This window comes from Ptiloglossa arizonensis, chromosome 5, assembly GCF_051014685.1.
Source record: "Ptiloglossa arizonensis isolate GNS036 chromosome 5, iyPtiAriz1_principal, whole genome shotgun sequence".
NCBI lineage: Eukaryota > Metazoa > Arthropoda > Insecta > Hymenoptera > Colletidae > Ptiloglossa > Ptiloglossa arizonensis.
The window spans coordinates 11,605,027-11,631,469 of NC_135052.1; the positions used below are offsets into that span (position 1 = coordinate 11,605,027).

The 26,443-nt window shown below is 44.6% G+C and overlaps 1 protein-coding gene and 1 pseudogene across 18 annotated transcripts in view; both read left to right on the forward strand.

Annotated features, from left to right (window-relative positions):
- The window catches only part of Foxp (forkhead box transcription factor P), a 337,294-nt gene that overhangs the window by 298,815 nt on the left and 12,036 nt on the right, over nt 1–26,443 (forward strand). For 9 of the 18 annotated variants that reach the window (XM_076313224.1, XM_076313236.1, XM_076313235.1 and 6 more), the window contains 8 exons: nt 12,560–13,138; nt 13,590–13,649; nt 16,001–16,250; nt 17,895–17,999; nt 18,166–18,343; nt 21,162–21,348; nt 24,783–25,128; nt 25,980–26,048. In XM_076313224.1, the coding sequence (XP_076169339.1) occupies nt 12,560–13,138; nt 13,590–13,649; nt 16,001–16,250; nt 17,895–17,999; nt 18,166–18,343; nt 21,162–21,348; nt 24,783–25,128; nt 25,980–26,048 (1,774 nt within the window). The remainder of the gene's footprint in view (nt 1–12,559; nt 13,139–13,589; nt 13,650–16,000; nt 16,251–17,894; nt 18,000–18,165; nt 18,344–21,161; nt 21,349–24,782; nt 25,129–25,979; nt 26,049–26,443) is intronic. The other 9 variants (XM_076313223.1, XM_076313229.1, XM_076313234.1 and 6 more) reach the window with 6 other exon arrangements.
- On the forward strand, nt 18,741–19,251 carry LOC143147697 (histone-lysine N-methyltransferase SETMAR-like; annotated as a pseudogene).

Here is a 26,443-nt window from a genome sequence, read left to right on the forward strand (position 1 = left end):
CAAGAAATGTAAAAATCCAGCTCGTAACCGAACGTCGAAGAGAAAAATCTTGGTGCTCCCTGTATCGCGATGAACGAGGCTGTACGTTCGCCGACGCACACACCGAAAATCGCTGAACCGGTGGATGTAAGCAAACCCGCAGAATGCTGAAATTACTCTCTTCGATGCACCCTCTATTCCGGGTTCCTCTGTTATCCGTTCCTCGTTCTCACCCTCCCGCGATCCTCTCCCCAATTTTCCGTCCCTCTTCTTCTCCCCTTTCTCCGGTGCCCTTTTCTCCTCGCTGCTCTCTGGACACCCACCGACCTTCTGTATCTCGCCTACCCAGCTGCGACACTCCCACCTCTATGCGTTAATTCTTGTACATACAGACAGCAGCGGATACCTACGGGAAAGAGCTATACTTCTGGCAACGTTTACCTTGCATAATGCCCCGGCGATCTTTGTTTCCTCCCTTCGGTAACGTTTTCCCGTGCCCGTTCTTTCGCGAGTTTCGACCACACGAGTTCCCATCCACCCTCTCCTTTGTGCGGACACACTTACGGTGAACCTGTACAATTTCGGGCCGCAATTGACGCTGGAACGAACACGGTTAATTTCACGACGACGAACGCGCGTCGTTTCTCCGGGAACAAGAGCGTGCAAGGTTTCGGCGAGAAATGGAATTTACCCAGCCGTCGATGGGTCCGAGACGATCGAAAATTCGTCGACGAGGGAACACGCATAGAACGATGGTCTCTGCACGATCGGTTCGATCGACGCGACGAGGTTTCAAAACGACGCTGAACGGAAGCTGAGATCGTGCGGGCATCGAGAGCCCCTACTAATTGATACCCATGAAAGGCTACCTCTGTACATTGTCAATCGGCCGCGCGCGCGAGAGAGAGAGAGAGAGAGCAGAGACGAGTCCTGGGTGAAAGGTGGAACCGGGGAGAGACCGATCCCGGCTTTGCCGAAACGAACCTGCGAAACGGGAGCGAGTATGGCAGGTAACAACACCGAGGGAACAGAGACGGACAACGAACACGGGGGTACGAGTTTTTGAGAGGCTGACGAACCAATCACCGGACCATCTATAATGTACACAGCCCGTTAACGATGGAGACCAGAGACATTCCGTCCGCTCGGTTCTAGCCATTTTCCAAATATCCAGCTGGCTACCGAGTCGTCCCAGGAAACCTAACCACCCCACCCGCGCTCAAACCTGTGTCTCTCCATTTTCTCTTTTCCATGGTCCTCTTCCTAGCCGGCGGACCGGTCCGGCATAGTGCAGACGTTCCCGGAATCGTTAATTCCTCTCAATATTGCAGGATCCTTTTCGAACGCTACGTCAAGTCGCTGGACGATCCGTGATGTCCACGGACATCGTCTGCTACGTACCGGGAATTTACGCTCGCTCGCTCGCTCGTTCGCGGAAAATTTCACTCGGTTTTATTCTCGCGGGATCTTTGGAATTTTCGGAACCGATCCGTTTCATCGACCAACCCCTCCGGGACGATCACCGGTGTTCAAGTCTGGGTTTCACCGCCCCCGTCCTCGAGTCCTCGGGACGGTTCGAATAAGCGTTTGGAAATTTCCAAACGCGTCCGGACATCGTGGAACGTCGTCGCGACGATCGACGATAGTGGACCGCGAGACCTCGACGCGTCTTCCAGGACGCTCGTCAGGGTCCAAAGAGACGCGTAGTTTCCCTAATTCCGAATTATTCCCGTATTCATAGCGACCGCGTGTCGGCCGAGTGGCGCGAAACGGGGGCGGAAAAGGGGACTTTTCGGAGTAATTTGTATTCCACATTTCACGCGGAACGACGAGGGGTGACGAGTACTCCTTCTCTCGAGCGTCCTTCGTTTCTCTCTCTCTCTTCGTCTCTCTTCCGAGCGTGTTCGCGCGCCTCTCGCCGAGAGACTTACAGCCGCGCGTATAAACGGCGACCAGGGAGTAACGTCTGATTATGCGAACGCATGGCTGCCCGTAACGCGATTTAATATTAAAATATTATGACAAACGTCAACAGGAGGCGGGTGTAAAGAGACGCGCCTCTGATTGGCCCTCGACGTGAATACGAAACGAGACGCGGCCGGGGACGCGTGTTACCAACGGAACCCTTGTTTTGTATCCCCGGCGATGCTCCGTTTTCGTTCTCGCGATAGTCGTCGTTGCCACGCGGAGATCTCGACGCGCGTTCCGACGCTACGTAGACGTAAACTTTCTCGAGCAACGTACCGATCTGCCTGACCAAATATTTTCATTTCGAGTCAACATTTCCCTGCGTCATCCGTGCCCTAACGTCGTCGCCGGAACACCGCGTCATCCTCGCGAGACGCGATTAAATTCCGCGTACCAATTTTATTTATTCACTCGGCTCGTTCGGATACGTCTTTGTCGCTCGTTGGAATTCATTTTCGATCCTGTGTACCGTTTTGATCGTCGATTGGGCGCGGGTTCCATTCCAAATTTTCCGATCGGTTCTTCGAATTCCATTCGACCGTCGTCTCGTTCGATGTTTCGCTCTTACGGGAAAAATATGTAAATATAATCGAAAGGTGTAAATATACTTGTCTCTCTTTTCGTTCGTTCCCGTTTCACCGATTAAAGCGTCTCCGATTTCCAGTCGTCCATCGTGCACGGTTCACAATTTTCCGATCGGTTCGAATTCCTTTCGAGCGTGGTCCCGGTGTTCGGTATTTGGCACGCAGGAGAAACTAAACCGAAATATGCGAACGTACTCGTTTCTCTTTTTTTTTGTTCCGATCCGTTTCCGGTTGGAACGATTAAAGCCTTGTGACAGTCGCGCAGAATTTCGTTGAATTTCCGTGCATTACGTTGTTAAAAATCAATCGAACGTCGAACTACGCGCCCTCGGACCCACAGAGAGGATTCGATAGGGAATTTTAATCAATACACGCATAATAGAATATTTCCACCGTGGCGTATCGCGGCTATGAAAATATCACGGCTAACAGATTCGAAACGGACGTTCAATATGGAATGCGAGGAAAAAGCTAGAAGGTAAATCCGATTCGGATTTGTGGAATAAACGGATCGACGGTGGACAAATCACCGAATTTTTTCCCCGGGGAATTTTTTTCTCTTTTTCTTCTCTTTTTTTCTTTTTTTTTTTTTTTTTTTTTTCGCACACGTACGCTCGCTCGCTCGTCCCAAGTGTCCGCGGTGACGTGTCGCGGCTCCGTTGCATCGTTGGCGTGTATAAAACGACGCTAAATAAACATTCGAGACACCGCGTACGTAACGAGTTTAAAATTTAACGATATACCGTCGATTTCGGGGCGAACTATCGGCCGTGCACTGGCAATCGAATTCTCCGCCATCCCGGACGCGGAACGTCACTTTCTCCGAACGGATCTCTCGTTGGGCAAATTATTTTTCACGCGATGTTAGCCTCAACGCGACACTCTCGATCGAGCGAACAAAACAATCCTGAACATCGCGTTCCGAAGCGACACTCTCTTAACGCTAGAACTACCGATAGATTTCGGACAGTAAGCTGTATCTCGTGTCTATCTAAGAAAAAATCAATCGATGAGGAAAAAGAGGAATTTATAAAGTCGATCGCGTGTGTAGAATTGAAAATGTCTTCGGAAAACGAGCTACGGAATTCAAAGTAAATTTCATTAGGAAAATAGATGGAACCAGTCATTTTGAACGATTGGTGAATCTAGTGTTAATCGAATGGCGACCAGTGATCGAAGATTGAAAGTTTTGAGATGTTTACTAGGTTGTTCGTTAGTTAACTATGTTTACTAGTATAGTCGAAGGCAGAAACTGAAAATTTTGTAGCATTTAGAAAATCTTGAATACTTCCAACATCTTCGAATATTTTGAGTCTCGAAGAACCGGATCGCGTATATTTTTAATCATTTATAACCGCTCCAAAAAGTATTAACACGCTGTATTCCGAGGAAATTCTTCTCACCTGTAAGACTAATTTTAATGAAAGTTTGCGCGCATGTAAACAATATTGCATATATAGAGAAATGTTTTCGTCCACAGGAAATTTCTTTAAGAAGGAGAAATCAAATCTCGAAGGTTTCAGTGTTTTCTTTTTTACTTTTTTAATGCAAGTTTTCTTGGGACTTTTTTGCAACAGTTTTGCTATGTTTCACGCTATCGCGAAGTTGTATTTGAAAAATCGAAGAGACAGTGACACTGCAATGGCCAATTTCAGACTATTGAAGAGCTTGCAACGACTTTCATTTCTTTATAACTTGGTAATCTTGCGAGGTACAACAACAACTTTCTTACAAAACGATATTCAGTTTTTAGCGCTCTATTGTACAACTGAAAAAAGTCCCCCAAAATAATTGTATTGAAACAATGAAAAAATGTTAAATTTTCCAGTCTTAACTTTATCCCCTCGAGATCAAACTTCCATTAAAATCGGACTTGTAGCTTAGGAGTATTTCCTCGTAACACAGTGTACAAATACTTTTTTTGGATCCATTGTATATACAAAATACCGGAACAAAGATACTTTTGGGGGAAATTTGAACCTTTTCACGACATTGAGAATTGTTTATTCGCACAAATGACCAAGGCTCGTTCACCGAGTGGTCGTTTCGATAATAATTTTCCGCGGTGCTCGCTCGAATGGAATAATCGTAGCGTGGATACTTTCGCGATAAGATCGACACTAAATTCCCTAAGGCTTCGGCGATAAATATTTCCTAAGGTGGAAACAACGATAAACGTTTCAACGTAAAATTCTCGTAACGTATCCATCCGTTCGATCGTGTATCGGAAGTCCAGTGTTTCGCAAATGAATACGAAATTCGATTTACCTCGGTGTTACGCGTTCGAAACTCCGCAACAGCTAATCGACCGACGAAACAAGTGCAAATATTTGCGTAACACGAGGACGGTTATCGCGAAATTACATCAGCGTAAATTGATACTTCCGTTGACCAATTGTCGCGAAATTGTTCTTGAAAAGCAACATTGGGAGCCCCGACGACTCCTACATATTTATCAGGACCACGTACGACTAGTTCCAACTATTACCGGATCAGCTGTGACACGAAATTGTACGAGTTTCCGTTGGAAGACGAACGCGAGAAAATCCTGTAGAATTGTAACGTTAACAACAAGCACCGTCGTTCCAATAGGGGCCGTGGACGTTAACGATTCGTTGGACGATTAGGTGCAGCTCGAGTTGCAACCATGGTCGCGTGGCAGCACCGTACTGACATACGATACCGCGGTAGCTGTACGATAAATTGTACAAGAATACCGCGGGTTTTACAATAATCGTACGTACAGTTCTCTAGACGACAATGGCGCGGATCATTGTACGACAAAATCGCGCAGTCCGTGGCCCCTATAAGTTTTTCAACGTTTACGATGCTTTCGACGCAGCGAGGTTTCTAATAGGGGCCGTAGACGATTTATTCTACGGCCAGAGCGACACGTCGAGTTACAACGATATAGGGGTCACATTCGCGGCGATTCATCGTGCAACGAGGTGCAACGATACCTCGTGCAACGAGCTGCGACGATCGTTACGTCGATTTACGTTGTTTTCTCGACGGACGTAACGACGTATCGTTCGACGTGTCTTCAGGGGGTATTCTTGCCTGGAATGCGATTATTTCGACATCGTTCGTGATTTTGAAAAAAAATTACAAACCTTTTCGGGTTTCAGTCGCGACACGCGTATTTACTAACATTTCAACTATACGAAATTATTTTTCTGGATGAAGAATAATAGAAATTACACGAACCGTGTTTGACCGAAACCAAGTATTGCAAACGAGAAGTGTTTCACTGGTGTGCAAGATTCCGTTTCTTGAATTTCAAGCAAGCGAACAAAATGGCATCTTGTTTGTGACGAATGTGGTTATGATATGAACCACCAGAAATGAAAAATTTTGATAATTAAAGAAATGGCGACACTTTGAAGTTTAAATATCGTTTCGTTTGTCTCTGTTCGCAAACAATTGCAAGTGTTTGTTTTTTTTCGACATTGTTTTGTCATTGGCTTCTGGAAGTCAAATTTATAATTATACTCGATCGATCGTGAGATAGGATGTGTCGAAGAATAAGGACGAAACGTACACGTGATAAAATTACGGTAAATTTATACAAATATAGTGAATTGTGGTATAATTGTATTAAATTTATGTAAATAATATATCGGACGTACAGCGACAAAAAGGTATAATTGATATTATTTGTCTAACTTGTTTTATTATTCTCCAATTGGAAATATATTTTTAAAGATTCGATTCGTGTCCAGAAAATGATTGGAAGGAATAAAAATCTAAATAATAGAAGAAAACGGCGTAATGAGTAGCAATCGGAAAATGACAGAATTATTTCGTACAGTAGAATTCAGAAACATATATTGAAATACATTCACATTCGGCACGGTGCTCCGTTTTACGCGAGGGACCCCATGACGAGGTCCACCATAGCGAAAGGGTTAAACGATTTTTCACAGTCTTCGCGTATTTCTGATGCAGTACCATTTTATGGATTTTGTCATCATTTTAGGCCTAGTCATGAGCCTAGGCCTCATCAATATTTGATCACTAGGATCACTGTAATATTTGACTTGACAGCTCGTCATTCCCTTTATTAAACTCTGTCAACCAATATTTTACAATTGCAAACTCGCACACTTTCATTCGACAGTCATGCAATATCATTCTGTGAATTTTGTCATCATTTTAGGCCTAGTCACCTCATTTGTACGACCAGTGCAATATTCGTCTTGACAGCTCGTCATTCTCTTGTTTAAACTCTACCAGCCAATATTTTACTATTGTAAAAGAAGAAGCAAATTCCTCCAGAGCAGAATCTAATCTCCACTTTGATATCGGTTGGAGCGAGGCCTTTCAAACGAACAAATTCTTTCCATGTGTACAAATTCACCGAGAGCGTTCACTATTGATAACTAACAAACAAACACCAACGTAGCGTGGTGAACCTTCGAACTTGAGCTCTACAAGGTCGCTGGTTTCTCCCTTGGTCGTTCTTTTCAACCAACTACAGTCGTCTACACGTGGGATCGGGTAGTTCCGGGACAACCCTAAGTTGGCCACGGATCGGTCCGTCGGCCGCGAAACGCCCCGATGAAGCGTAGAACGAAGCGAGAGGATCCTCGGGAGGACCCGGGTCTTCCTCGAGCAAGGAACTCGAAAGTATAAAGACGAAAACCGAGGAGTGGAACTCATATACAGTAGTTTCGGAACGAAGAGGTGCAGGCCTGTCGAGAGACGTCTGGGGAGAGGTCAGGGGAGTTGGAATAAATCCAAACAGTAAACAGAGCCAGAGGGGGTGGTGGTCTCGCGAGGGGGTGGAGGAAGGTTGGTGAAAATTCTAATATATAAAAGATATGAAGGCCCGATGCGACGACGACGACGACGACGACGACGAACACGACGACGGGGGCTGAACTCGAAGGAGCCTTCGGGATTCAAATAAGTGGCGTTACGGGAAACGGGGGTGGGGGGGAAAGGGGTCGAAGGAATCTGAACAGCCAACAACAAGCGCGGCTCCCCGACCTTTATTTAACCTTTTCTTAAAAGAGTCTTAGGAGTCCCTCTTATCTGTAGTCGATGGCCCTTCACCGTCGGCTCTTATACTTTCATTCTTCCGTACCCTTATATTTTTTTCCTTTGCCCCGTTCGTGTACACACGTCGAGCTTCATCGTCGGTTATACCCTCTCCCTGGCGCCCCTATCTCTCCCCCACCCTCGTCCGTGAACTGAACCCACCCTCGAGGTTTCGCGATTTTCCACCCCTTTCGGGTGACACGGCGGCTTTGGACGTTCAAGATTCTTCGTTTCTTCGTCGGTTAGGAAGAAACGAGACACCGGGGTGACGAGCGGGAGGACCCCGGTATTAATTAGCGAATTAAAGGATCGCGATCTAGCCGGGGCCGGTGTACCGGTGCGTCTGGCTAAAGTGGATTAAAACCTCCGATCGTTGCTTTCCATTAATTTCGCTGAGTAAATGGCCACCGTCGCTTGGGTCGGTGACTTCGGTGACGTTTCTTATTGTATTATTCCAAGGCGTTCCGGATCCTCGGGGTGGGGGAACTTTCTTCGGAAAAAAGGAGAGAGAGTAGGAAAAAGGAGGCGACGATACGCCCAGCCGGTACTCGCGGCTCGCAAAATGTTCTCGCGGGGAAATCGGGGACGGACGATATTTTCCGTGTAGCAGCGGACGCGAGCTTCGAAAACACCGCGCGTCGCTTTCGTCTGTTTTTCCACGAGGCGTTTTCCTTTCGCCCCGGTAACGCTTCGAATTTTGGAGACGAAACGCCACGCTCCGCTCCTGACTAAACACCGATAACGCTCGCCTCTGGGGCACTTTCTTTGCATGTTATAAACATACGTAATCGTACACAAATAAAATTAGCATAAGACTCGCGGCCCTCGTATTCGCAGAGAGACACACGGTTTTCACGCTCGGTAGGAACAATCGCGCCGGCCGGAGTTTCCGCGCGCGCGACGGAAGAGGAGACGACCGCGGCGAAGGGAGGAGCGCGTTTTAAATTTATCTCTGACGAAGTTCGCTCGGTCTCGCGGTTCGACGAATACGCGCGCGTGTAGGTACAGGACACGGTGCCGACCTTCGATTCGCGGGACGCGGATCTTTTGCGTTTTTTTCTTTTCTTCTTCTTTTTTTTTTTGTTCCTTTTCTCTCTCTCTCTGTCGTTTCTTCTTCTTTCTTTCTTTCTTTCTTTCTTTCTTTTTTGTTTCCTTTTCTTTTTGAAGATTCGCCGCGCGTCCCGTTCGTTTCGTTGGAATTGTCACCGCGGAAACGCCGTTTCGAAACGGGCATTCTAAACAGCTCCGACTACAGTCGACGGCCGTTTCGCGGAATCGAAAACAGGTCTCGGGCAATTTACAAACAAGCCGGAGACCCGCGACCGACGTTTCAGCAAACACGATCATGCGGAGGAAGAACCTCGTGTCGTTGGACGTTCAGGCGACGCTGACAAAGAAAACCCGCGCGAAGTGTAACGTTTCGATTTTAACCCCGTCGAGGTCGAACCTGGATTATTTCTCACCCGTGAGAAAATCACGCGTAAACGGATTCGAAAGAGCCATTTTTTTATTCGCATTTTACGAATAGGTCCATCGTAGAGAGAAAATATTGATTTATCGTAAGAAATTTACAAGTTATTGGAAAATAATAGGTTTGTTATAGAGAAAGGATAAACCAGAATATTTAGAAAATAATATTGCTATTTGGACACCTGAAGAAATTCTCTATAAACGGTACACGAAGAGAGTGTGACAAATTCTTAAGATTTGCATAAACGGATTCTAGTGTGTAATTTTTTTTCTTACATTTTAGGAACAGGTCTATCGTAGAGAGAAAATATAGGTTTATCGTAAGAAATTTACAAGTTATTGGAAAATAATAGCTTTATTATAGAGAAAGAACCAGCGTATTTAGAAAATAATATTGTTATTTGGTCATCCGAACAAATTGTTCATAAACGGTTCATTGAGAGAGTGGAACAGTTTCTTAAGATTTGCATAAACGGATTCGGGAGTGTAATTTCTTTTCTTGCATTTTAGGAACAGGTCTATCGTAGAGAGAAAATATAAATTCATTGTAACAAATTTGTAAGTTATTGTAAAGTTATGTACCGCCAAAATCGGTAGAAATTTTAATTGTTGCAAAACTTAGGTCTCGAGTGACCCAAGTTCGTCCTGCGAGAGTTAACAAAGCATCGTAGATGATCGCGGACCAACAAAATATTTCGTACGCGTTCCACGGTATTTAACGATAAAAATAGTAATTATTCACTGGGCGCGTGAGAAATGTGAATCTATTCTTTCGAACGAAACGATATCTTGGTGACATTGATAACAAAGATGCAGCACCGTGAATGTACACGACAAATACAAAATATTACGTTCGAGTTATAGTTTTGAAAAATTAATAAATTTTTTAAACGTTTCGCGTGATTATAAATCGAGTACGACGTTCGTAAAGTACATCGTGAACGTCAATTTGTAGTGTTTATTGTAATGGACGTTCACACTGCACGAAACGTTTTCATTTCAATTGTTTTTACCGTTATTGTATGTATTTACCGCGTTCTTTATTCGACAACGATCTTTATTAATTCTCTATCCATCTACGAAGTTTCGTTAAAATTCGTAGATTGCGATTCGCGCGGTTCCTCGCGAAGCTCGCCCGAAATTCCTGAATTATACATCTCTAACATGCACTGCGATCGATTTTCGGTCAAAATAAATACACTTCGACACCGTGCGTTCGATTCTGATTTTCCCGTTGCGTTTGCGTTCGTTTCCAACGAATTATTTATTTATTTATTTATCTACGGGCAATAAATCGATCGATTTACAAAGGAAAATAAATATAGTACACGAATTAAAGAAAGAAGATTACAAAAGATCGTTTAACGAAAGATACATTAGGAAAGTCGAGGGATACAGATTATTTATGGCAATAAACACATTAATTTGCAAAGAAAAACGAACATTGCGCGTAAATTGAAGAAAAAAGATAACAAAAGATTGTTCAACCGACAACAAAATTTACCGAAAGATACATTGAAAAGGTCGAGAGGTACAGATTATTTATGCCACTAAACCCATTAATTTGCAAAGAAGAATAAACATAGCGCGTAAATTAAAGAAAAAAAGATAACAAAAGATTATTCAACCGACAACGAAATTTGACGATAGGTATGTTAAAAAAGTCGAGAGATACTTCGAAACTTTGGTCACCGAGATTCGTTCGTTAAAATCAAGATAGTTCCAAAAAAACTTGTTCGCGATCATTGTACAAGGTCCCGATCGAACGAAAAGATACTCGGTGCTCCGTTAGGAGAATGAAACAATCCGAAGGGGTTGAATCTCGAACGGAGAGAGACGAATCCGAGGACGACGCGGACATTTCGATACGTGTTAATACCGCGAATCCGAATCGCTGTTTCGATCCCGAGGGTAAAGTACAGGATGTTTTCGATAGTTTCGGAAACTCGTTCCATCTGCAGGATCTCGAAGAGAGCGGAAGAACGGGTTACTCGGTTCCGCCTTTACACTCCGCAATCTACTCGACGATAGAACTTAATAAAACAAATCCCGCTGCGTAAACAACGAAGGAGGAGACTCGGAGTCGACGTCATTCAGACAACATCGAGTTTTCCACGGTTGTCGTAGTAGCGAGTTTCAGCCAGCCAACGATGACGGAGGATACGCCGGTGTCTCGGGCTCGAATACCATTAGATAAGATCAATATTGCTCAAAATACGCTGGAAGTTTAACGCGCGCACATTACACGGCATTTATATCATGAATATTCCGCCCGGGGCTTCTTCTTCCCTCTTTTCGTTCTCGCGCTGGCTGCGTCTTCCCTTGAAACATCGCGCTTCTCCTTCTAGCGGTCCACCCCTTGTTATCTCGCGTTTTGACTTTGTACAAGCGGCGCCGGTGTCGCCAAAACAGAAACTCCTTTATCTCTCGCTAAGTGGTGGCGAAGTTTTAGTTCGAATCGATTTTGCCGCGCACCGTCGCGCTAACCCTTTACGGTGAATTTTTGTTACGAGGCAAGTTGTCCCGAGACGACTCCAGGCGAAAGTAAATTATCCAAATTATTACCTTCCACCGTGCGATACGAACCGCACGATATAAGAAACGAACCGATTTCGAACGATAGCTTCGGAGAGGAGAAACGATTCTTTCTCCGCCCCGAAATACTAACACCGGACGTCGTGGTACTCGCACCTGCACGGCGGATACAGGGTCGAATGTGACCCGAAAGTGACGTTTCTTTTAAATATTTAGACACTGTTTTTTCCATTTTATTATAACGTTTAGTCAATTATTTGGAATAGAAGGTAAATTACGAACACGTATTTATCGTAGAAACAAATATCGGTGGATACAGTGTCAAATGTGACCCGAAAGTGACACGTTGTTTCAAAATATTTGGACACAGCTTCTTCTCTTTTATCGTAACGTTTAGTCAATTACTTGGAACAGTAGGTAAATTACGAAGAAATATTCGTTTATTCATTTCCTTCACAGTTATTACATACAATTTCCTTTCGAATTGTAGCTTGATCATTGCATACGAATAGCAAACAATAAGTGCATTCATTGTTGAGTTTATTATTATTCCCTGTACGAATACGACAATATCCGGAACGTTCGACTACTGTGGACGGGGTTATGTTTATTTTTAACAATTCTTTTCCAGTATTTTCGACAGCTGTTGCAACTTCTTTCTTCGGTATCAGATCCCCGTGTTCGATTGCCCTTCTCCCTATATCGCTCGAGTACAATTCTCTCGCCAACGTTTCTCGCCCGATAACAATTTCGCGCTTGCTCCGTAACGTCGAACGACAAACCTAAACACGCCTATGCGACTCACGGGACCCTCGGTCCGCGAACGAAAGATCAACGATCGAGTGGTTCGCGTCAGTACGCGAATCCGTTTCGAAAAGATGTTTATTTAACGCAAGCGAAAGAAATCTGTAGCCACACGAACACGAGACAACTCGCAACCGACTTTGATCGAGCTCTCGATCTTCATTTTCGTATTGCAGGCTACTTCGCTGTTTGCAGCCCTGAAGCAGCAGCAACAGCAACCACGCGACAGTGTTCCCTCGTCGAGGGAGCGCGAGAATCGAGAGCGCGATCGACTGTCGGTCCGTAGCCGCGAGAACAGCAGGAGCAACGAGATCGGTGGCGGTGCTGTCGACCAACAGCAACAACTGCAACAGCAGCAACAGCAAGACCTCACGATCGAGTACCAGAGCAATGGGAAGCTCAGTCCCGCTGGGCACGCAGTGACAACAGCACCCATGACCCAGCAAAAGCAGCCTATCGTCGCGCAGCAATCGCAACAGGCCAGCTCCGGGGCACCTGGCCCCCAACCCAGTCCCCATCAGAGCCCACAGGCCCCGCAGAGGGGTTCACCGCCGAATCCTTCGCAGGGTCCTCCTCCTGGAGGGCCACCAGGGGCACCACCCTCTCAGAATCCTTTGCAGATGATGCTCAGCCCGGCGAGTGGCATGCATCAGATGCAACAGCTACTGCAGCAACACATACTCAGCCCCACGCAATTGCAGTCCTTCATGCAGCACACGCTCTACCTGCAACAACAACAAAAGCAACATCATCAGGTACACCATCGAAGCGTTTCTATCAATTTTTCTAACGTTTCGTCGATTTCACGCGAATGTTCACGAGATCGTTCGGTTCTCGTTAGCTTGTTCGTTCGCTATCGGGGCACGGTAATCGTACGAACGAAATCGACGAGCTGCAACGTTTCGAAACTCGTGCTATTTCCGATCGTTAATCTTGTCCCAATGTCTGTAAAGAAACAAGTTGGAAGGTTGCGCGCACGAAAATGGAAAGTGACGTCAAACAGTTGCAGAAATAAAAACCCGTGAAATCGATAAAGTAAATAAAAATAATCGAGTTCTGCTTCTAGCCATCCGTGTGTATACGCGACTATTTATCTCTCGGACGATCTGCAACGAAAGTACAATCGTCGGGAGGGGATGGAGTGAAATTTTCGAAGACGCGTCGCCGAGTACGTCGAATGACTTTGATTTCCTTCTATTGTTGCAGGACTCCACGGAGCATGCGTCGAACCAAGACCGATTCGGCTACTTTTCATCTCCAAAGGACGTAAGTATTCCATTCTCTCGAATCTCATTGTGAAAGTTACGGCGACGGAGGAGGAATCTCGGGTTTCGTTCTTCCGCGTTTATTGTGCCCGGTCCTTCAAAGTACATTAGCGAAGTTTGTTCTTTTTATCGAGTAAGCATTGCATCTTGACATAGTTAAACATCTTTCAGATACTCCGCCTGGTAAACAGACCGCCCTTTTATCACCCTTCGTTGACCATTGATAATTTTAATTATAAAAAGCGTCTGTTTGTCGGGGTACATTCTTCTACTTCCCTTTCTCATCTTTTGGCGCAACTGTGCAAACACTGGAACATCTCTTCTACGATAACAGGAACTAGGGGATACTTTTTTCTACCCTCTGCGTTCTGTTCGCGCTCTACCCGGTAAAACTGTTTCAAAATTCTTCGTATCCAACGTGTTCCAATGACAGAACAGCGAAATCGTTTACACGACGATCGTTACGAGAAACTTCCCGGGATATCGATTACAAATGTTCAAGGATCCTTGTGCTCCTCCTGTGAACTGAGAATTTCGATGCTGTGCAATGAGGGTTGCGCTACTACCGGGTTGTTCAGTACTACATTGAGCAACTTATTATATCGGGTTGTTCGGAAAGTAATTTCGTTTTTCTTAGTGAAAATGAAACATGATTTTTTTAGAGTGTATAAATATTTTATTAAATTATATAATACATTCTCCATTTTGGAAAACGAAATGATTTTCCGAACAACCCAATAGTTCGTCCAACGAGCTGAGATACCGAATACGAGATACACGATGATCGCGTGATCGGATCAGAACCGACTTTGCAATACTCGGTCGTAATGATTGCGTACAACATTTTTTCCAGACTTTGTTGCTACTTTTTTGTAACTTAAATTATTCGACTTACAATTACCAGAAACTTCTTCGAAGCGATATCAATTATACGTGTCCAGGAATCCTTGTGTTCCTACTATGAACGCTACTTGTACAATCAACGGTGCACATAACAAAGAAACTATGTTTTCGAACAATCGCTTCTTAAAGAAATATAAGATAATAGCGAAATAACAGCAAGTTGGATAAAATAATTTTTCGTTACTAAAAGTTTATTTTGAATCACTGTTTAAACTACACTGAGCACCACCATTGACCGAGTAACGTTCGGTTTGTTTGAAAAGGTTCAACTTAAGAGAAATCGAACGGTTCGAATTGATCGAACACGAAGGAAGACGTGTAGCGTGAATTCCAAAAGTTCTTTCAAACCGTTTGTTCCATTTAGTGAAAAAAGATCAAAGTTTCTGCATCCCAAGAAAATATACCGCTAGCCACAGATCGTTTAACCTATCGTGGATTCGTTAATATAAACATTGGTATCTCGTCTCTTCGGATGGACTATAGATCCCGGTAAAGAGATAGCTCTCGTACGAGCTCGAGAACGATATCGCGCGAGAATGATCCCTCGTTTCGCGATCCTTTCGAAATCGTCTCGAATGTTCGCATCGAACCACGAAGACACCGATTATTCGCGTTAGAGCTTCGAGTTCTCCGCGCGTGTACGATTTTCCTCGCACGTTGCCCGTAAACAGCACAAAGGACATTTTCACGCAAATACGTATTGTCGGTTCGCATACAGGCTCGATAGCTTCGATAGAGGCATCAAATATTTATTTAGCGGCATGGCCTGACCGGGTCTCCTTTGCTCGGTAAATTTGAACAGTCCACTCGAGGAGATTGTCGCGAGCTCGTGCGAAAGACGATCTCAATTACCGAGAATCTAACGTTCTTCCATCGCCGCGGAACGCATTGTCCTCGAGTCCCTCTGCGGTGAGGAACGATACTCCGCGTTGTCCGGCAAGACAAACTCGCGCGAGTTTCTCATTAGTACCGGTTCCGGCTCATTTCTCGCGCAGTTCTTGCTCATAGCGCAATATGATAAAGAGGGCGTCTATACCGGAGTTTGTTTTAAAATATCCTCGAGGCTGGGGAAGACGGCCGGATCGCGAGGAGGGCGAGAGAGTTCCGCGAGGATGAGGTAAGCAATTAAGCGTCGCCATCAGCCGTTGTGTCTCGTTGTTTGTCTTCGGGGTACCCATCAACTGCCCTCTGTCTTCTTCCCGCCCCTCCAGCGAATTATCCGTGTCTGTGATTTATTCACCAGCGCCAAGATGCAACTCTCTCTCCCTCCGGTACTTTCTTTCTTTTCCCCCGATGTTACCAATTTGCTCGACAGGGGCCAAGAAACGTTCGTCTTACGGACGAATGGCCGTCGGCCATTCGATCGAACAGTTTCGTTATTTATTTATTTATTTATTACGTTTCGTATTTTTGATCTGCTATCGATTCATTGATACACGACCGATTTAGCACCAACACCAGTTGACGGAGCTAGGCAGGAAGAAGGTGGAACAGGCGATACAGCAAGTGCAGGAACAGTTGCAGCTGAACATTATTCAGCAGACGCATCTGTTGCAAACGGCCGACAAGAAGAAGCCCTCCGCTCCTGTCCAGCAACTGGCGCTGCAACAGCAACGCTTGACGCAGCAACTGCAGTTTATGCAGAGCCAGTATCTCATTCAGTACGGTCTAGGACTTCAGGGTCACAATCCTTCTTCAGGTAATTTCTTTCGCAGATAGTAACGTTTTGTTTCTCCAGTACTAGCTGTCGGTGTACACCGCGTTCTCTGTTATTAGATTCATCGTATAAAATATTTACAACGTATACAACATACGTATATTTTACTTTACATCGCAAGGTTACGTTTCAAGAGTTAACGTTCCAGAAACGCGTCACAAATGCGATAAAAGCGAACAAGAGAAAAAGTCGATCGACGCGTATCCGACGGGCACGGTTACAAAGTCTCTGAATGTTTCATTCGATAAGTATCTAACGTAACACAGTAGAACTTTTATTTATCACACGGAGAAAATGAAAGTTGCGTTACACGGCCGAGCGCGTTTCGATTTCAGCGATCGTACGAGAAATCGTGATAATACGGATACGGTTGAGCTCGTTTCCAAAAACACGGAGTACAGACGTCGATCGAGTTAAACGTTCCAACTTTTGTATTTCGTTTAAAAGTGACGATTGGAAATCATACGGTTTTCGATCGAATCGAAAACGACGGGTTAACGATGAAACTCTCGCGATGAAGTTCAAGCGTCGTTGTAAAAAAATTAAGCATAATTAGAAAGGAAACGTAAAGTTACACGCGAAATTTTTATTCGCAACGATTTCGTTTACGAATTACACGCACACGAAGAACAAGCGTGCGCGCGCGTAATTCCCAAGATAAGTCGACGTTGGAGGGAACCCCCCGATTTAAACAACAAGCTGGCACCCCCTAACCGACGTTCCGTTCACGTGCCCCAGCCCCTTTCTCCGCGGGCAATCCACCCCTCCTCTTTCTCATTTTCCACTTCACCCTGGGCAAAACTTTCCACGTAGAAGTGTTTCGGTTGCGTCGGATCTCGTTCCGACGATGTTTTTCTTTCTGACGCGCGTGCACGGAGAGCGGAGCAAAGAGTGGAATAATAGGACCGACTGGAAAAGCGGCAGACACTCGCGCCTCGAGTATTTCGAATTCAAAAATTCACGCGCGAAACAAACTCGCCCATCCTCTTACTCACCATCTTCGTCCCGCGTTTCCTCTCTTTCACCTCGTCGCTTAATTTCCATCGCTTTCTTTCCATCTCGAATTAATTCCTCCTCGTCGACTATTGTATTTCGATTCACGAATGGACGACACGCGGCAAAAGTATAAACAAACGTTACGTTACTGATTAATCGAATACTTGTATACTATCCATTAAATAACTCGATAAATGCAATCAAAGTTATCAGTTGATAACAACGAAGAATGATTAGTTTCTTCTATTAGTAACGAGAATATAGAAGAAATTTAAGACGATGTTACCTTACTGATTTCAAATTTAAACGATCATCTACGATCCTTGACAAAGAGACTCTTTAGATCGCGTTTCGAGTATTTCAAATTCAAAAATTTGTCGCTTAATTTCCATCGCTTTCTTTCCATCTCGAATTAATCCCTCCTCGTCGACTTTTGTATTTCGATTCACGAATGGACGACACACAGCAAAAGTATAAACAAACGAATCTATTCACACCGCGTTAACGCAATGGTCGAAAAATAACCTAGTGTATTAATTGCAAGAAATTGTACGTATACACTCGCTTTATAGTGTTACAATCTCGTTCACGAGCGGAAGGAATTTAAATATATAATAAAATACCGAACAGGTCTGCAACCGAGCGAGGGTCTACCGATATGGAAGTCAGAGACACCGGACATCCCGGAATCCCACCAGAACTCCATCGTTCCAAAATCCGGGTCTGGAGTGAACGGTAATGAGAAGAGAAATTTCCATCGGTAGAGTTCCCTCCCCCTGTTCTTTTCTTTATATTTCCATTTTCTTTTGTTTTCTTTTCTTTTTCTTTTTTTTTTTGGCCCGTTTTACTTTTATTTACACCCTACCTTGCAAATACGACGTTCGTTTCCGGACTATCGCAGGACTTCTGAATTCGACAGTGTCGATTCGACGGTCGGAGATGAACGGTGGTATCACACCCCTGGACGAGCAACCATTGGACATTTCCTCGAACGACACGATTCACATCCTCTACGGTCGCGGAGTCTGCAAGTGGCCCACCTGTGAAGCCATTTGCGAAGATTATCAAGCATTCCTCACGTGAGTCAATTTTCTTTTACTCGGTGTTCGGAGTTACAGCTAAACGAAACTTGGAACCGTCTCCAATCGTGTGCAACCTCGAAAATCCTCGAAAATAAGATATTATACAATACCTTACTAGAATAATAGACGATGTAAAAAGTTTCGAGCGTTTTTCGTAGATGACTTTAATGAGCCATATCTTACGATGTATACGTTGCGTCACGTCGTTCTATACCGCGACTTAAAGGCAACGTAACACTTTAAAAGAAAGTTCTCTGACAGTTTTGTGTTTAGTGGATCCAGTTGTGCGTTAGAGCGTTCCAAGATGGAGGTAAAAAAAGAGTAAATTCGATACATTGTTAAGTATCGCTACGACCAAGGGAAAAAAGTGGAGTTAAAAAAATTTGCGCTGTTTATGGACTGAATACAGTATCGAATGCAACAGCAAAGCGGTGATTCCAATGCTTCCGTTCTGGTAATACGGACGTCGAAGAGGAGACACACTCTGGTAGGCCAATGGTCGAAAATTTTGATAAAATCATGGAAATGGTCGAGTCAGACCGGCACGCGAGCACTTGTTCTATTGTCCAGGAACTGAAGATTAGCCAGAAAACAGTTTGGAACCATTTGCATAAAGCTAGTCTCGAGAAGAAGCTCGATGTATGGGTACCGCACGAATTGACGCAAAAGAACCTTTTCAAGGGAATCGATGCCTGCGATTCTTTGCCGAAACGTAACGAAATCGATGCATTTTTGAAGCGAATGGTAAGTGGGGATGAGAAATGGGTGACATACGAGAACAACAGGCGAAAAAGATCGTGGTCAAAGCGCAATGAGCCGGCCCAAACGATCGCTAAGTATGGATTAACGACCAAGAAGGTTTTACTGTGTGTTTGGTGGGATTGGAAGGGAATCCTCCACTATGAGCTGCTCCCATCGGGCCAATCGTTCAATTCGGACCTATACTGTCAACAACTGACCAAATCCAAGCAGACGATCGACGAGAAGCGTTCAGAATTGAACAATAAGAAAGGTGTTGTGTTCTATGAAGATAACGCCAGGTCGCAGACATCTTTAACACCATGCCAGAAGCTACGAGAGCTTGGATGGAAGGTTATATCGAACCCACCTGGCACCGAGCGATTATCACCTTCTCAAGGATTTGCAAAATTTTCTTCGTGGTAAAAAACTGGCCTCAAGAGAGGCTTGTGAAAACGAGCTAGTCAAGTATTTTACCAATCAGAAGCGAGGCCTTCTGTCAATCGCGGAATTATAAAATCGCTTTCAAAATGGACAAAAGTTATCGAACAAAACCGCGCACATTTCATCCAAATCCGAAAATTCTAATTTTGTTAATTTCATCGTCGAAATAAAGAGAGAAAGACAAACGCTCAGAACTTTTTACTTCGCCTAAATTTTGGGTCCTTCGTAAAAGTCATTTCGTTTTTTTGAAACGAGATTTTTCTAGAGCGTATAAATGTTTATACGTCTATAAATGTAAAAAAATACAATGTACATACAATATACTTTAATAATTTAACATACTCGTAAAAACTCTATAATGTATACTCTATAACGTACTCTAAAAAAATCGTGTTTCACGGATAGTGTTTTCAAGATCGTGTTTCACATTACAAATGTTTACGCGTGTATAAGTGTTTACACGCTCTAAAAAAAATCATGTTTCGTTTCCACCGAAAAAAAAACCCCAAAATGACTTTCCGAACGAGTCGATATTTACACGGTATCGGATACTCGAGAATTTTCGAGAAAGATCGTTCCGCGATGAGAATCCCTTATCGCGGTGTAATCTGTAATCTCGACGAGCAGCGTTACCGTAAAACCATCGTTCGCGAGTATTCTTCGTAGCCGTTCGGCGGCAGCGCGAAAATATCACGGTTCAATTTTAACCGAACATCCCCGGCGCGGTCGCAACTCCTCCGCTCGGAATCTCGGATGTACCGACGGAATGTAGGTAAATCCGTGGCGTCGGGTGGGATACTTTGAACAGCGGGTGCGAGGGGAAACCGAAGGAATAAAGTCGGCAATTTCGTTCCGTGGAATGAGTTAGAAAGGCATTCGCGGGGCGAGGGGCTGGAGAAAGAAGTGTAGAAAAATCGCCGGAGTCAGCGTATCTCATTGACATCCGGCACCTTCACCATCGGTTTCGTTCCACCTACCCCGTAACCCTCCCTACCGGTTGGTCGGCAGTCCCTAGTAATCACGCGGCTCGTCGCCGCAAACTCCCTCAAACAAGCCGTTACTTAAAAAAGGAACGGAAAAAAGAAAAACGCTAATTACCTTTGTCTCATTAATATTCACGACATTCGACCGCATCGTTATGCCTCTCCTAATCCCTTTCCCCGTGTACCCCCCTGTCGTTCGGTCCCGTAGACATTCCCGCATTCTTGGTCTTAACCAACCTTCCCTCCGTGCTTTCTTCACCCTCTTTCACCCTTGGCGATACAACGAGCAGGTCCGTCCCGACGGCGACGAAGAAGGATTACGGAAATTCTTAAATACGGAATCTTGTTGGTTGGCACCCCTGCCTATCGGGGACCGTGTCGGGTTGCCTCGATTCTTTTCGGTGTTCTCGTTGGGGCGAGTCTCGGAGACGAAACAGATTGCGTACCGGGAGACGAACCAGATACTGTGATATCGCGCTGATTTTCATAAACGTACCGAGATCGTTTGGAAAGTAACTTCGTTAGTGTTTTTCAAGAGTATCATTATTATAGTATATATGTATATATATATATATATATGTATATTCGGGTGTACAATCGTCGAATAAACGTTCGTGAGAACAGAGGAGACATTGAAACGAATATTCCAGTCACTTGAACACGGAGCACACGCTGGACGAGAAATCGACGGCGAATACCAGAGTTCAGATGGCGGTGGTCTCACAGCTGGAGGTTCAGTTGCAGAGGGAACGGGCCCGGCTAGCCGCCATGATGCACCATCTACACGCGCCGAGACAAATAGCCTCCCCGGAACCACCAAAGTCGTTAGAGTCGTCGGTGAGTCTTCGTTACTGACTACCTTTTCTATTCGTTCGATGACCGCTACTTCCGCCGCGAGACGCTCGTTGACGGTTTCCGGAACACGACCGTATTCGTCGATCGCTCGCGAGCGTACGTTTTTTTTTCTTTTTTTTTTTTTTCTTGTTCGTTCTTCTCATCGAACTCGTCTCTCACTGGGGAATCTCTGGTGCTCGAATTACTCAATAGACACGATCGGGATACCGAGTTGAAAGGTAACTCAAGGTCACGAGATCGTGTTCGTAATTTATCTCCGAGTTCGGTAATTATTATTCATTATCCTTCGCGCGATTTTGTTACCGTGTCGGACCGAGCGATGTATTCACTTTTATAAAGTAACCGAAGTAACCGAAGCTTAAATATTTGGGAAAAAGTATCAACGCGTTGAAAATGTTGAAATACCGGCTAAAAGTTTGGATATATGTATTTACATGTGAAATAATTTATTTGTATAATTTTTTGTGTCTACGTGTGTAAACTAAGAGTAATATAACATTCGTATTGCATTCATATGTATTGATATGTGAAATACTTTCTAACTTTTATTAAGGATGTAATATGAATATTGTAAATATATATTCTCTACCGGTTAAAAGTTTGAGTACGTGTATCGATAGGTGAAATATTTTTTCATTTTTGTTAAGAATGTAACACGAATGTTTCGTTACACTTTGTTGACGTAGATAGACACAACAAATTATAGAAGTAAGTTATAATAGTTGAAATATCTTGTATGGAAATTTTGTAGATTACTAAACGTTCCGATCGTTAAAATAATTACTTTTTCTTCTAGATTGATATTTTACGTAATTCGAGCGTTCTTGAAACTAATTTCTGCAGTTTTTCCGAACAGATAAACAAGTGTGCTATTAGCGATATTTATCGAAACATCAAAACCGTTCATTTTTTCGGCAGTAGCTACGAATCTTCCTCCTGGCGATAGTAAAATCGAGCAAACAATGTGCAAAGATTAAGATATGGTAAAATATTCAACCCTGCAGTTTAGATTTAAGTGCGGAATACAAATGCAGTTGGTGTATCCAAACTTTTGACCGGTATATAGAGGGTGTCCCAATCAACACCGGTCGATTCACTATTTTCCCGAATCGTTAGCGTTAAAAATCGCGATATTTCGTAATACGCCTGAATGATCCGCACGCGTTCTTTCACGGTGTACTTCTCCACGATTAATTTCCCATCCGTCTAGATAACACGTGTCGAATTTCAGGTTAATCGATTCGACGTTTAGAGAATAACGCGAAATTCAAATCGACCGGTGACGATCGGGACACCCTGTATATTTCCGTATCGAGTATCGTTGCAACATTTGCAACGTCGGACATACGATAAGGGTTGGTAACGTGCTCGAAGTTAATTCTTCGGAGTCTAAAATAAAAGAACGGACGTCGAGAGAAGAAAAACACAATCTTTATCTGACCGTTCGAAGCATCTTGCGATCGTGACTTTTCGTCAAATGCCAATTTCTGAACGAAAATGATCGCCCTTTCGAACGAAACTTTCTCGATGTAAAATACGCGAAACGCAACGATCGTTCAACCAGACACCGCACGATGTCGTCCGAAATAGCGTCAACGGAAACCCCATGTGCGTTAAAGTGGCCGTCGGAAGTTGCTCGATCGGAAGTTACTCGCCAGAGACAGTATGTCGCGTGTCGTACCGCGAGATGCATACTCGCTATAATATATATATACGGTGGCAATAATCGTACAACGGATACTCGCGCGGTCTCTCGTCGAATGGATTCGCGACGGGTTGCCAGATCCCGGAAAAACGATCCTAACGATCGTGTCGCGGTGTAAACTCTTCTGGTACGAGCACAGCCGAGAAGTCGTAAAGCCGGATTTCCACGAGGCGTTGAGGGTGGGGGGGATGGAATTTTACGAGTTTCCCCGTGGCTAACAACAACGCCAGTTTCAGTTTTAACGCGCCGCCGAGTAGACTCGCTAATTTATACATAAAGTTTTCATTAATAATTCATCGGGTCCTCGTTGATTTTATATCGCCTTAATTAAAACCTCTAACAAGTCCGGCAGTCGGAGAATACCAATATCGCATTAGCCCTCCGCGCGACGGTGGTCGTCCTCCCTGGCCGACTTAATTATTTTAACGCGAAAGGGAGGGCTCTCCTGGCCGCGAAGGTCGGATCATCTCCGATATTGAGACCGTTCCGTTGAAATATTCGATGTGGACCGTATGAATATTTAAACGTAACTTATTACGCTCATTAATAAAAACTTCACCACCACCGCGAATGTACATCGGGGTCGGTTTAGAATCGTTCGTTGAACGTATCGCGGTACTCGATATAAACGATACCATCGTGTAGAGCGATGATCTCGCGCGACAAAAATGGCTCGGAACGTGGTTGCGTGTTTCGAGACCTTGAAATCAATCGTATCCTAGAGAGAACGATGTTACCGCGGGAAAGTTGACCCGGACGAGCAATTTTTTCTCAATCGCGGGACCTCGAAAAGGTTAAAATCGAAAACGATCCGTCTTTCTCTCAGCGATAAGCTCCTGCCACGGTAATTCTCGAACTCGATTACGTCTCTCCTCGAAAACGGAGACGCGGATAAATAATTTTTATCGTACACTTTCGATTCGTTTCTTTACCAAGAATCTAGCTTACCTCGTTTCTTGGCGAAGTAATAGTGTCCCGGAAAATATTGTTCATTTTGGTCGTTTTCGAGTTACTTTTACTCCGCGTTTATCGCAATAAAGTATACGCATCGTTGGAGAACATTTGCGCGCTTGTCGCGAAAATTTATTTGTCTTTTCATTGTTCGTTTGGTTTATATTTAAAATAAGCTACGAAAACGTGACACAGTCCGGACTATTCCGCTCACTCTTTCCATGCAATTATCGCTCTCTTGCTATCGAAAGATCATTGACCAACGTAAACCACCGAACTTCAAAATAAAGATTTCGAAATGCTCGATATCATCTATCCGGGGTAACGATTGCTTCTCGTGCAGAAAATTCGTAAAAGTTTCGCGCAAAGACACATTTGACGAGCTGAAAAATAGATCATTGAAGGCCCTTCACGCGCTTATCGCAAAAATGTACTTGCTTTTTCATCGTTCGTTTGGTCTATATTTAAAATAAGCTACGAAAACGTGACACAGTTCGGACTATTCCGCTCGAACGTCACTTTTTCCGTACAATTATCGCTCTCGTGCTATCGAAAGACCATTGTCCAACGTAAACCACCGAACTCCAAAACGAAGATTTGGAAATGCTCGGGTACCGTCTATCCGCGACAAAGATTGCTTCCCGCGCGGAAAATTCGCCAAAGTATCGCGCCGCGAAAAAGACACGTTCGACGAGCTGACCGTTGAAGCTTGCCAAGAAAGAAAGTCCAAGATTCCGTAATCGTGCAAATAATGGCGAAGGTGTTTCTCCGAACACCGCATTGCTTCTTGCAGACGGGCTCGAGTATACCAAAATTGAGTCTCCCGAACGCCCTGATGAGCCAGCCACCCCCGAACTTCGGCGTCTCCCAAGTGTCCGTCTCGATGTCCGCGCTGGTGTCGGCGGTGAGGTCGCCGGGGGGCGGACAGCTGCCGCCTTCGGCCAGCGGCGCGCCCATGCCGCCCATTCCCAACATGTCGAACATCTCCGGTATGCCTCCACTGCCGAACATGCCGGGCAGCATTCCCACCATGCCTACCATGCCCAACATGGCAGGGCCCATCAGGCGGCGTATCAGCGACAAGTCCACGATCTCAATAACAGGAGGTAAGCCTTTCCGTGCTTGGGTTTCCATCGATGAAATTACCGTCTTCCATATATTTCTGACCACAGTTCGTTCGAGGATCGATCAGGAATATCGGGAACGAAATAACACCACGATCCCGAACGATCGTTTTCCGATCTCGTTGAAATTCCACCGCGAAAGTACGGTAGTTCCGTTTTAACCTGCACCACGGTGACCGGTTCGAAATCGCGCTTTCTTCCAACAACGATCTTGAACGCGTACTCGTTCGTGGATCATCGGACGTTTCGTGATTACGGAACGAAACAGTGGAATCGACGGAAAGTGAAATCGTATCGCGTATCGTTGATTTTACCGAAATATTCGAATCTTCTTTTCGACGCTGGAAGATAACGATGTTTCGGTCTTTCCGATTTTATACGTTTCGGAAACTTTCTTGGCGCACGTACGTAAAAATTGTACGGTAAGACGATTTGTATTTCAATCATTTTCAAAAAATGTACGAGTGAGCGTCCCGTGACTTACGAACGACGGTGTACGCACGCAGGGTGATTCTAGAAATTGGTGCAGGGTATAGTTTGTCGTTACGAGAATAGAGAAAATTTACACACGAAAATACGAGACGGTTCGGAGAAATTACACGCGACGTAATGAGAAGCGCTAGAGGCCGATCCGGTTTATCAAAAAAAAAAAAAAAGAAAAACGCTTCGCTCGGTATTTTCTTGGTTCTCGTGCCGCGTAACGATTTTCACCCGATGCACGAGTCACGAACGTGTACGAGAATGAACACTGTTTGGATATATGGATTAATATCGTCTCGAGAAAATTGAAACGAGAGACAATTGTGAATTCAGGAATTGAATACTATTCGTAGGACTGTATGACGAGGGCACTGTAAGGCGCAGAGTAGCCGTCGATAGATCTGGAATAGATATTAACGAAGGTAACGATTAAACCAAAATTCAGTCGGGGAGACGCGCGATCCGTGAAATGCCGTGTTCCTCTCCAAACGATCGTTTCGTTCGATTTTGTGCCTTCTCCGAACAGCGCTGCTGCGATATAAGCAAAATTCAACTCCGGCGACGTTAACATAATTTCACCGATAGAACGAGGTGAATTTATGCACGGATCCGCGACTGTGTATCGCTCAAGAGAATCGAAAACGGCATTTCCCGGCTCTCGTCCTCGTAAGACGCGCCCCGACAAAAAGAAAATCCTGTAGCAAATGCTCTTTACGGTCCTCTCTTGATCTCGTGCCTTTTCCTATCGTAAACTCTACCACACGCACAGAATTTATATTCACGATAGCGACAATGTCACGTGAGCTACAGTGTTCGA